This window comes from Leptopilina boulardi, unplaced genomic scaffold (assembly GCF_019393585.1).
Source record: "Leptopilina boulardi isolate dan_hultmark-lab unplaced genomic scaffold, ZJU_Lbou_2.1 LbouV2_223, whole genome shotgun sequence".
Taxonomy (NCBI): Eukaryota; Metazoa; Arthropoda; class Insecta; order Hymenoptera; family Figitidae; genus Leptopilina; species Leptopilina boulardi.
Window position 1 is genome coordinate 1,808,169 of NW_026137778.1, and position 11,520 is coordinate 1,819,688.

The window sequence follows — 11,520 nt, forward strand, 5'->3', positions numbered from 1 at the left end:
CTTTATGTCTCACAATCTTTCGTTCTCCAATCTACAAAAGTTTCTGAACCTGTGTATTCAGTCCATGCTTTCAACCATAGACAATTTTCTTTGTCATTTGACAGTTTTAGTTTAATGCAAGGAAAATAAAGATTAAAAAGTTTATTATTCTCCTTTCTTGACATGCTAAAATTCTTAATAAATAAAAAAATTAATATTTCACAACTAGTAAATATTTTTATAAATTTTAGTGAAATGTTTCAATATTCTTCAAATACATTATTAAAAAATACATTAAATCAAAACAAAAGGTATTTTATATGTATGTATTAAGCAAATAAATACAAGTTCTAATATCATCATTTTACATTAAAATGAGTAAGTACTATTTTTTTTTTTAAATACTAATGTAGGAAAATTTTGTTTAAAGTACATAAATCGAAGTTTATTTTTTTCATATTAAAATTAAAGTGAAAATTGTATTTTATAACTGTTAAATAGTATAAATTTGAGATAATTGCATATTTATTCATAATGAAAGTAATTTTTTTTTTAAACTGGTTACATAGTAAGAGAAAGGGATTTGTTTGCATGTTCAGTTTTATATATTTTAAACTATATTGAAAATAGATTTTTGTTGATTAATCACCAATTATTTTTTGTATTTGTAAATTAAATTATTTAAATAATATCTTCTGTCAGCAAAGTGTGTAATTTGTTAATTTACTTTTAAATACCGAATTTTTAAGGTATGATTTCAAACACCTGTTTTCAGCACATGGTGATTGTGCAATCATTTATTGTCAAGCATTCAAATTTTATATAACTTTTCTAATATTCTTGTCAGATGGTAAATTAATATTTTGTCTCGAAATTCTGTTTTCAAATGTTTTTTATTTTCAATAAATTTTAGAATATTAAATTTTTTTTTTCATAAAATATTTATCTATGTAATTTCAGTGCTATTTTGAAATTAATTTTCTATTCAAGAAAGTGTGGGTGGTTATTCTAAAGCTTATTGAGGCCACACATTGTATAAAGTGTTAATTTTATATTCATATCGTTTTATTTTACGCAGGAACATTCGACGTGCACATCCTGTCGATTTTATTTCCTACTTTTGCGATGAGAAATAAAGACTTTATTTATTTTTTAATAGCATTTATGCATATACTCATTTTTACTGAGGGAAACTATTTAAATATTAATTTACCCGCGAACCATCTTCAGTATTATTTCAATTTTTTTCCTGCGGAGGCGAAAAAATGTCTTGATGATGCATCATGTCCATACAAGGTAAGAAGACTCTTTCTAATTAAATTATTAGTACAAAAAAATAGAATTCCAATTTATTTAGCAATATTCTTAAAAATATTAATAAATATTTGAAATTTTTGTTAAATACGTTTTATTTTTGATAATATAGGATAAATTGAATACCAAAGATTGTTGGGGATATGAATCATCTTGTGAAACTGAGAATTCTTTTTCTATTCCGCATTGTCCTGGTGAACATAATGGATGGGTTGCCACTAAAAATGCTCAATTAGAAACATTTTATGCTCAAGGTGATTTTGGCTATGTGAGAGATCAGAGACGTGAAATGATGATTTTTTGTGAACCTCTTTTTGTGGTAATTAAAATTTTTAATATAAAATCTTTTTTTTCAAAATAAACAAAATTTCATATAAAAATTATTAAAAATTTTTTTTAGGATGATTCTTCACTAGAATGTACAGAACATATGCGTTTTTGTAGAGGTCGAAATATAATGATAAATTTTACCGATTTGATACACAGAACAGATCCTATTAGATATAAAATGGATGTTTTAAAAGAAGGACAAATTGGTGGTTATTGCAAGTAAGTAAAAGTTTTACATATCATTTTTTTTTTTAATGTAGGAAATAAAAACACTTTATAAATTAATAACTGATAAAATTCTCAATTTATAATTTTATTAACGTACTTCCAATTTTGATATGAAAATCATTTTTTGGTAATTTAATTTTTTTAATTGAGTAATTAAAAAAATAAGAAAAAACAATTATTTTTTAACGTTTCGGAGTTAAATTTTTCATTAAAATTGTTCTCTAAATTAATTTATTTTTAATGAAATTTTACTCAAATTCAATTATCTTAAATTACTTTAAAAAATTTAAATTTTATAAAATTCAACAATTGTTTACAATTTTTAAAAAAAATCAAATAAAATGACAAAAAATTTTATTTTATTTAAAAAATTTAATTATTTTCAAAAATTTTCCATATAAAAATTTTTGAAATTTAATAATTTGAATTATAATTCTTCCGAAATTCAATTATTTTTAATGATTTTTTGTAATATTCTTCGAAAATTCAATTATCTAAAAGCATTTTTCAAATAAAAAAAATAAATTTCAATTTTTGTCTTCAATTTTTAATAAATTTTTCAACAACAGAAATCACCAAAAATTTCTATTAAAAATCACTTGAAGTTCCATTAATTTCAAAAATGTGAATTATAAATCATTGAAAATTCAATAACTTTTAAAAAATGTTATCTAAAATTAATTGATAAATTATTTTTAATTCTATAAAATTTAATTATTGTATTAAATTTAACAAAATCTTTTGAAATTTAATTATTTCCAAAAATTTTCAACTATAACTCTTCCAAAGTTGAATTATTTTTAATAATTTTAATAGTTCATGAAAAATTCAATTATTTAAAAAAGTTTTAAATAAAAACTCTAAAATTGAATTGTTGTTAGAATTTTTTTGTTTAGAAATTTGTTCTACTTAATTAAAATTTTTAAAATTTACATCTTCGATTTTGAAATATTTGAAATAAATTTTCTTGATAGTATTCCTATTGAATTATTATTATTATTAAGGAATTAATAAAATGGATTTAAAATCTAATAACATTAATTATTAATTATTTTGGACTTTAAATCGACTAACATGACTTTTTTGCGCCTTAAAATCGATCCTAGAAATAATAAATTCTTAAAAAGGATTTGATTATACTCCAAAACGTTAAAAAATGATTATGATTTTTTATTATTTTTTTTAAATAAAAAAATCAAACTGCCCTTGGTGATAGGAAAACTGATTTTTATGGTAAAATTTTGCTCGTAGATTAAATCGAAAAAGATTGGAAGATAATGCAGACCACATTAGTCCTTTACAATCTTGGGGACCTGAAATACAAAATTTTCGAAGTTTACCTCATAGACCAATTAACGAAGGCGATTGTGATGTAGTTGTAGAGAAACCTACTTATATAATGAAAATTGATGCTAGTGAGTGGTAAATTTTATAAATTTATTATTAATTATTTGTTTCATTAAATATTATTATTTTCCATGTTGTCTTACAGCGGTAAACATGTATCATCATTTTTGCGATTTTTTTAATTTGTACGTATCGCTACATGTAAATCAAACCCACCCAGCAGCATTTACACGAGATAATCATATTTTGATTTGGGAAAGTTATAGGTATAAGTTTGTAATTATTTATTCTTATTACTATTCATAACAAGATTATATACAAATGTAAACTAATCAACTTTCACCTGTTAATTTCGTTTATTATCTTGTTTATTCCAGTTACCGTTCAATATTTCAAGATACATTTAAGGCATTCACAAAAAATCCACTTTGGGATTTAAAAACATTTAAAGGAGAAACTGTTTGCTTTAAAAATGTAGTTTTTCCATTATTGCCTAGAATGATTTTTGGATTGTATTACAACACTCCTCTTGTAAGTAATTAAATTTTCTTTTTTTGTTTTTTGCTATTTTGTATTTTCAAAAAAATAATTTCTGTGACCATTTGTGCTGCAAAATACTGAAAAAAAAATAAATAAGACTCGAATTTAAAAAAAAAACATTTCTAAGCTCAAAAATACCACTTATATGTAATTTAAAAAACACAATTGTTCAGAAAACGAACAAAAAGATTTTCAAAATCTTAAAAAAAAATTATTCAAAATAATTTAGATTTTTTCCAACTTTATTAACACAGAAATATTCAAAAATTATTATTTTTCAAAACCAAATTTTGTGCTACATTGTGCCAGTTGAACAAAAAGAAAACCATTGTAACATTTAAGAAAAAATAAAAATTTTTAAAAGAATGATTGAAAAATAATAATTTTTGAAAATATTTGGATAATTTTTTTTTTTAATTTTAAAATTGAATTATTTAAAAAAATTTAATTGTTTCTTTTTGTGCTAGACTATCACAATTTAGCACAAAATTTGTTTTTGAAAAATAATTAGATGAAAAAGTTGAACAAAATTTTTGAATTATTTTGAATAATTTATTTTAAATGATTTTGAAAATTGGTATTTTTGGCATTTTTGAGTTTAAAAAGGATTTTCTTTTAAATTTAAGTCCTAATTATTATTTTTTCAAAAGAAAGCAACACTTAATATAAATTGGAAAAATAATCAGTTTTTTTTAATGGCGTTGCTCGCTTTTCACAGGTGAGTAAGTTACAATAATTTGTTGTATTTGTGTTTAGATCTATGGCTGTGAAAATAGTGGTCTTTTTAAAGCATTTGCTGATCACGTAATGCATCATTTGAATATTGATTTGCATGAAAGAAAAAATGCAAAAATACGTGTCACTTTACTTTCTAGAGATACTCAATATAGAAGAATTTTAAATGAAGATGATTTAATAAAAGCTTTAATAAAAAATCCAAATTATGATGTAAAAAAGGTAAGAGAACTTTTCAGAAATAAATTCTAATTCTTATGTTTCTATTTAGTATAATTTTTGTGTATTAGAATACTTTATATCTCATTTTAGGTTGTTTACAACAAAAATTTACCATTTCAAACACAATTGGAAATTTCAAGAAATTCTGATATTTTTATTGGTATTCATGGTGCTGGTTTGACGCATCTTTTATTTTTGCCAGACTGGGCATCTGTTTTTGAATTGTAAGTTATTACAATGAAAATGGTAAAAAAATTATTTTTTATCATTTTTTGGTATAAATTTTTTAAATTGTTATGGTTCATGAAATTTTGTTGTTTTAGATATAACTGTGAAGACTCCAGTTGTTATAAAGATTTAGCGCGCTTACGTGGTGTAAAATATTTTACGTGGACAGATCCAGAAAAATTAATTCAAGAAGATCCGGTATGTTATTAAATAAATATATTTTACAGTCTGCATGAAAGTTTTATTCAAAAAATTTTTTTTTCGATTTCTACATGAAAAGTAAAAAAAAATATGTATTTTTTGTTTTATTATTTGGTAAAATTTATAGAAGTTTCGATTTATTTTAATTCAACGTCTTCAAAGGCAAAGAATTTGGATTTTTATTTTTGAATTTTTATTTTAAAAAATTTTATTGGAAATAATTATTTTTTTAGACAAATTTTCAATTTTTTAATTAAAATATCACAGATTTTCTTTTTATACAAATTTTTACGTAACAAAATTTTTAGCTGCCGAATTATTTCCAATTCACCGAATTTTAATTTGTCCGAATTTTGAATTGTACGAACTTTTAATTGATAGAATTTTTAATATGCCGAATTTTCATTTTTCCGAAATAACAATTCGCCAAACAAACAATTAATAGAAAGATTTCGGCACAATTTTTAAAATTGACCAATTTGAAATTATCAAGAAAAAAAATTTTTTGTATAAAAAGAATCATGATTGGTTAATTTACAAAAATTGCGCCAAAATCTTTCTGTCGATTGTTTGTTCGGCCATTTGTAATTTCGGAAAAATAAAAATTCGGCTTCTTAAAAATTTTATATATACTACAAATTCGTACAAATAAAAATTCGAACAAATTATAATATTCGGTAAATTGGAATATCTATCAATTAAAAATTCGAATCACATAAAATTCAATTGAATGTGAATTCTGTTAAATTAAAATTTGCATAAATTAAAATTCTTTTTAATAAAAAAAAGTAATGAAAATTAAATGACTAAAATAAAAATTCTAATTATTGATTTTTATGGGATAATCATGCGCCCCGTATTTTCTTATAGAATTTGAAAAAAGTTGTATTAAAAAAATGTCCCAATTATAAAAAAATATTATTTAATAATAATGATAATAATAATTTCCTTGTACTTTTTACAGGGTACTCATCCAAATGGTGGGGCACATGCAAAATTTACCAACTACAGTTTTGATGTGAAAGAATTTTTACGAATAGTTTCTCTTGCTGAGAAACATGTAAAAAATCAAAAAAGTTTCCAAGAATATATTAAGAATCGACATAATAAAGGTGAGGAAGAAACATTATCCAAAGATGAACTTTAATTTTATTTTATAATATAAGTTGAAGAGAAAATGCATTTATTTTAAATTCACTTTTTCATTATTTTGATAAAAGTGTTTACAAACTCTGATCTTAAATTTTGTGATATCAAATTTAATCAAATTAAGATTTTTTTTTTAAACATTATAATATGTAAATTATTTAATATAATGTGTCGAAAATTTATTCTCTCATATAAAAAATTGACATGATTCCCTCAACAAAACATGTTACCGTTCTTCAGGACTATTGTAATTGTATAATTTTTAACAGTATTGTCATTTTTAAATAAATTTATAATATTTATTTTTAAAAATATTTCAAAATTATTTATAAAAAAAAATTCGATGGTTTTTACAATTATAATTTTATTTGAAATTTTAATCTGTAACAAACCACAGCAAATGATATACTAATTGCCATATAAACTATAAGAATATTTAGAGCTGAGGTGTTATTAGTATTCAGTGTTTTAATAGACATATTTATAGTTCCTGTTAAAAGATTAGCAACCAGAAAGAATGCTAAACCATTATAATTAACGGCTTCGAAAATTTCGAAAGTTTCACTAACAGATTGTGTAGAAATTTGTTCTTTTAGTTTTTGTGCTTTTGTTTTGATTTTTATATCGGAGGACGTTTGATTTGTTTCATGTCGAATAAATATATCAATAACAATGTCAACTAATAAAAGTAATGTTAATAATGTTGTGCTGAGAGTAAGAATCCAAGCACAATAGCCACTATTGGTAAGTCGTCTTGAAACTGAGAAATATTTATCACAAATTAGAGTAACGCCAAAAGCATGAGAAGCTATTAAACATAGTTTTATACATAGTATCATTGATTGATTATAAGCCACTGTAATGTTATGTCTTAAAAGTTTTATTTCTAAAACAGATTGCTCTTGGGATTTTTTGGAATTAGTTCTCAAATTTTGATAAGATGAATGAATAACCGATCCAATTGACACAGCAATCAAATAAAGTCCAATGTAACCAGGAAGTGAAACAAGACCTTCACGATTTGCCGATATAAAATCAATTCTAGAGCCTTCACTTAAAATCCATTTCTTTAAATTTTTTCCACTTAAACCATATTCATACATTATTAGTAACCAAATTCCAGATGAAAGTGAATATTTACGAGTTATAGTTTTGGGAATTATACTTATGAACAATTTGACAAATGCCAATGTTATAAAAAAGTTCCAATGCACTCCATACTCGGTAATGTGTTTTTGATATCCTAAATATTCAATAGAAATAAAGCGCGCAAATCCTAGTACTAACAGAGGAATGCAGCTTTTAATGGACTTTAGCATTTCAGGCAATATCAATTTTTTATCTATTATTTTGTTTCTTGCCTCAGGTGCAACTAGAGCATTGGCTATGATAAAAAGTCCTACACCAGTGTCCATTAAACTATATCCATAAATTTCAGTTTTCGCAAATTTACGTGGAAACACTTTAAAATCTACTGCAAGAATGCATACAACTGTTACAATATTAACCAATGCTCTAAAATTTGTTACAAAAGTCAGTCTTTTAGATTGAGAAACTACAAAATTGCCCATTAATGGCGTTGATTTTTTTACAATTATAAAAATAAATATTAATGAAAATATAAGCATAGAAGCACAAACATGAATTAAATATTCAGATAATACAGTACAGCACAAAATACATGGAACTATCGTCAATGAAAATTCAATAATTATTCGAATATTTGAACTTAATTTTTGTTTAAATAAAGCCAAAATCGATGTAGTAAGTAGAATGCTACAAATATTTGGTAATAATACGAAAATAACTTCTCTAGGCGTTGTTCCCATATGATTGGAAACAAATTTTTCCTGCTGTTGTCGATAGTGTTCATAGTCCGATGAAGTCATATTTCCTATAAAATATTTAAAAATATATTAATACTGATTTAAATAATTATAAAATATTTCTTCATTACCTGTTTAATAAAATATTTTAATTTCGATAAATTTGTTAATATCTGCTTCTAGAGGAAGTATTTTATATTTAATTAAAATTCTATTTTATTTCTATTTTTTAATTCTTTTTAACTTTTTATTCTTTACATATTTATATAGTAACTTTTTTTTAATTCCATAAATTTTTTTAATACAAAATTATGTGCACGACACGTGCATTCTGTCATAACATTATTTTTGTATATATATGATTGTAAACATATGTTTTTAGCTGGAAAAGAAGGATACTATTTTACCGACAATTGATTACGTAGCAGTCTGTTTTGTATGATAATTTCGTTTTTCTTCTAAAGATGCATTAGATTTCTACATTATCGATCATTGATTAGTTGTACCGACAAGAAACTTTGAAATATTTAATACCATGCGCTGTGTACCTATTCCTATAAAGTCTACACATCAGTCGTTACATTTTTGTAAAAAAGGTAAAATAATTAATGAAATTTTTTTTTTCTATTTTATTCATTTCAATACGGAGAAAACTGGTGTTAAAATTATAATATTAAAAATTTATTTAATCAAACTAATCTTTTTAATAATAATAGTTACACCCTATACTATATTTTTTTTCTTTGTGAATGAAATACACACTATTTTCATTATTTGTTTTACACTCCGGGAAATTTAAAATAATTATTGTTAGTAATACGATCAAGAACAACAAAAAAATTAATATCGATAAATAAACTTGATATTCAAAAATTATAGGTTTTCTTACTTATAAAAATTTTAAATTTATAAAAATCATTGTTTACTTTTTTATTATTTTCAATTTCTTCTAGAGAGATACAAAATTTACAGAATTTAAAAGTATTACAGTGATTTATAAAAAATTATTAAAATCAATTATTTTTATCTTTTTGATAAGTTCAAACAAATTCCATTGAATTAAAATAATTTTTTTTTATTTTTAAATTTGTTGAATTTTTAAAGGTTAGTTAACCGAATAATTTTATTTCTCCTTGAAAAAAATTCTTACAATTACATATTAAAATTTACAGAGTTTAATACCACAATTTCCCGCGATTGGCGCAAGTGTAATTATAGATTGATGAAAACTTGAGAACCGCGAATACCGAAAACGGTGCAAAAATGAGCCATTGTTTATAAAAATTGGATAAAAATTAGAATTGTTCAATAACTTTTAAGAAAAAATAAAAAAAAATGTTTATTAATTATTATTTAACAACAAATTTTAACTCAAAATAATTTTTTGCCAAAATTGTACAATTTTGGATCTGTCGGATTTGGGTGTAATAAATTTTAAATATATTTTTAGTTCTGTTAAAAACTACTTTTTGTTTGAGGTTATGTTAATGGGTTGAACTTAAACCTTCTTAAATAGTTTAATTATTTTTTCTTCGAAAAAATTTTCTTTTTACGAATTATTTTTATTAAGATAGCTGACTAATTTTTAAAACTTCTTAATTACTGAACATTTAAAAACCATAATATGAATAAATGAAAAATGTTCTAATTTATTTATTATAATATATTATTTATATATTTTTAATCGTTTAAATTAAATTTTTCTGCGATTAAACATTTTTTTTAAAAAAAAATTGAATAAAACCGCTAAAAAATTGTATTTCTACAACGTTTACTCTTGTAGCAAAGAAAAAAAAAATTAAATTTTGTCGACCAGTATAATATGCCAATGATATATAATTTTTTTATTACGTTGAAAACTTATAAAAATTCTATAAGCTTTATATCAAGTTGGTATACCCTGTTTTTTCTCAATAGTGCAGGTTTTCTTCATATTTCTTTTTTTTTACAAAAAACAAATACGTCTTATTTGCTTTAAGTCAGCAACTTAGGCTTACAATGTTTTCTTTTTTACTAAGGAAATTATCTATCTATATGTAGGCGTCTGCGGAAAATCAAGAGATCAAAATGATTTCTAAACCTACATTGTCAGTATTGTCACCGGAATCGCCCGACGCTGTGGCGCCTTGCGCCAACGCGGAATATCTTTGTTGATATTAGAACATAAATATGTAATACTTAAATGCTATAACAAAAGAAGCCAGTTGGGGTATAACAGAATAGCAAAATTTTATCAAGAATTTAGAAAACAAATAATGTAATCATATTAAAATATCAATTATTTAGAAATAATATCGATAGAATCCGATAAAATCTTATAGACTGAGAAAAATATGCTATTAAATCAAGAGCATTTTTGACAAAGGTATAAAAATTATTGATTCGAAAGCATATTTTTCTCAGTGTATAAGATTTTAGAGATTCTATATAGCATATGCTTTTGAATCAATAATTTTTATATACCTTTGGCAGAAATGCTATTGATTCAATAGTATATTTTTCTCAGTGTAGAATCTCACTGTAAACTTGGAAATGCAACGTTTTGATTCGATATAAGGTATCAAATTGATCCAAATATTTGAATCATTTTCAAGAAATGATCCAGAATATGGGATCATTTTTTGATACCTGAATTGGTATCAAAGTATAACTGTCATGGCTGACATGCTCTTATTGACAAGTTTATTAATTAATTTATTCACTACACTGATGAATATTCAGATATTAAAAATACTTTTATTATGAATTTTAAGAAAGAGAGAAGCGAAAACTTATAAATTGCGAGCAATTAAATAAGAAAAAATTTATTTCGAAATAAAATGAAATACACTAACCTTTATTTATGTTTATCACATAAGATTTAAGTTAATTTCACAATCACAACACTTGAAAATTTTTAATTATTTTTGTGGTTCAAATAATTATCAATAATTTATTTATTATAAATAAACAAAATTTAAATCAATTAATGTTAATGCAATTAATAATTTCCTATTACACAATATCATAATCGACATATATGACATTTGTAAACAAACAAGGTTGGGAAACAAGAGCCCAAAATATGTTCGTCCAAAGCAGAGTTGGATAGGATTGAAATTCGCATTGGACGAATATATTTTGGGCTCTTGTTTCCCAACCCTGTTTGTTTACAAATGTCATATATGTCGATTATGATATTGTGTAATAGAAAATTATTAATTGCATTAATTGACAACGCATTAGAAATATTTATCAAGCGTGCATTGCTTAAATTTTGTTCATTTATAATATATAAATTATTGATAATTATTTGAACCACAAAAATAATTAAAAATTTTCAAGTGTTGTGATTGTGAACTTAACTTAAATCTTATGTGATAAACATAAATAAAGGTTAGTGTATTTCATTTTATTTCGAAATAAATTTTTTCTTATTTAA

General features: G+C 23.0%; 2 protein-coding genes across 3 annotated transcripts; one reads left to right on the forward strand and one right to left on the reverse strand.

The window, feature by feature from the left end:
• The first annotated feature begins 85 nt into the window (after positions 1 to 85).
• LOC127279723 (EGF domain-specific O-linked N-acetylglucosamine transferase) lies at positions 86 to 6,585 on the forward strand. Its single transcript, XM_051302248.1, has 11 exons — positions 86 to 357; positions 1,058 to 1,275; positions 1,406 to 1,612; positions 1,694 to 1,842; positions 3,103 to 3,266; positions 3,344 to 3,464; positions 3,576 to 3,729; positions 4,495 to 4,695; positions 4,786 to 4,919; positions 5,019 to 5,121; positions 6,089 to 6,585. The coding sequence occupies exons 1-11, from the start codon at positions 354 to 356 to the stop codon at positions 6,269 to 6,271; spliced, it is 1,638 nt and encodes a 545-aa protein (XP_051158205.1). The 5' UTR covers positions 86 to 353; the 3' UTR covers positions 6,272 to 6,585.
• A 35-nt stretch (positions 6,586 to 6,620) lies between these two features.
• Positions 6,621 to 11,097, reverse strand: LOC127279724 (uncharacterized). Of its 2 annotated transcripts, none has more exons than XM_051302250.1 (2): positions 10,934 to 11,097; positions 6,621 to 8,167 (listed from the first exon to the last, which is right to left on the reverse strand). In XM_051302250.1, exon 2 carries the CDS (start codon positions 8,160 to 8,162, stop codon positions 6,630 to 6,632), a length of 1,533 nt encoding a protein of 510 aa, XP_051158207.1. In that variant the 5' UTR covers positions 8,163 to 8,167; positions 10,934 to 11,097; the 3' UTR covers positions 6,621 to 6,629. The 2 variants fall into 2 exon arrangements, with proteins under 2 accessions (XP_051158207.1, XP_051158206.1); XM_051302249.1 differs by lacking the exon at positions 10,934 to 11,097 and adding an exon at positions 8,231 to 8,461.
• Positions 11,098 to 11,520: the final 423 nt, after the last annotated feature.

Excerpts from the sequence above, each read along its gene's own strand:
- LOC127279724 (XM_051302250.1), bottom strand. The coding sequence starts at position 8,162 with ATGACTTCATCGGACTATGAACACTATCGACAACAGCAGGAAAAATTT.
- LOC127279723 (XM_051302248.1), top strand. Across the intron at positions 1,843-3,102 it reads CAAATTGGTGGTTATTGCAA|ATTAAATCGAAAAAGATTGG; the intron begins GTAAGTAAAAGT and ends TTTTGCTCGTAG. Across the intron at positions 3,465-3,575 it reads TTGATTTGGGAAAGTTATAG|TTACCGTTCAATATTTCAAG; the intron begins GTATAAGTTTGT and ends TGTTTATTCCAG.